The sequence below is a fragment of the Penaeus monodon genome, chromosome 23, assembly GCF_015228065.2.
Source record: "Penaeus monodon isolate SGIC_2016 chromosome 23, NSTDA_Pmon_1, whole genome shotgun sequence".
Taxonomy (NCBI): Eukaryota; Metazoa; Arthropoda; class Malacostraca; order Decapoda; family Penaeidae; genus Penaeus; species Penaeus monodon.
In genome coordinates this window covers 19,404,888-19,405,538 of record NC_051408.1, presented here as the reverse complement: position 1 = coordinate 19,405,538, position 651 = coordinate 19,404,888, and the positions used below count along the sequence as shown (strand labels likewise).

The window sequence follows — 651 nt, the reverse complement described above, 5'->3', positions numbered from 1 at the left end:
ACAATGACGATTGCGACGACACCCCGAAGAAGTGCAGCGACAAGAACGGCGTGTGCATCAGCCGCAGGCAGTCCTGCGCTGGCAACACGGAGGACTCCGACTGCAAAGGCAGCGACCAGACTTGCTGCATGAAGCACCAGTGCAGCAACACCCCGAGGGAGTGTGAGAGAAACAACGGCATCTGCATCAACAGAATGGACAACTGCGCTGGCAAGACGCAGAATAATCTCTGCGAAAACGAGCACTGCACTTGCTGCAAGAAGGACGAGTGCAGCAAAACGACATCGAAGTGCTCCAGCAAGAGAGGCAAATGCATCAACATCATGGACTACTGTGACGGGAAGACGGACAGCGATCTCTGCGACAGCAAGAACTGCACGTGCTGCTACTCTTCCAAATAAGGCATTACAATTTGTCAACATCTCAACCTCATCCCTCTCTTCAGCCCCGACTAAGGCTCAAGCTTGAGGGAGACCGTAACGCTTACCTACTCGACAGATAATCACATGTGCAGTCTATAGGAATGTTCTTACAATACCCGTGATTTGCGAGTCTCCACTTCAATGTATTTATGTATCTTTCTGTCAGCACAGTTTACTGAATAAAGGATGTGAAGCGATATTTTCAATATTAGATCCTCTGGTTTCCTGC

General features: G+C 49.6%; 1 protein-coding gene across 1 annotated transcript in view; it reads left to right on the top strand.

Moving 5' to 3' along the window:
* LOC119588373 (chromatin-remodeling ATPase INO80-like) overlaps window positions 1-621 on the top strand; it is a gene marked incomplete in the record, with an annotated part of 1,501 nt that extends 880 nt beyond the window's left edge. Inside the window, 1 exon segment of the mRNA XM_037937056.1 lies at window positions 12-621. Within this exon segment, the coding sequence (XP_037792984.1) occupies window positions 12-401 (390 nt within the window).
* Window positions 622-651: the final 30 nt, after the last annotated feature.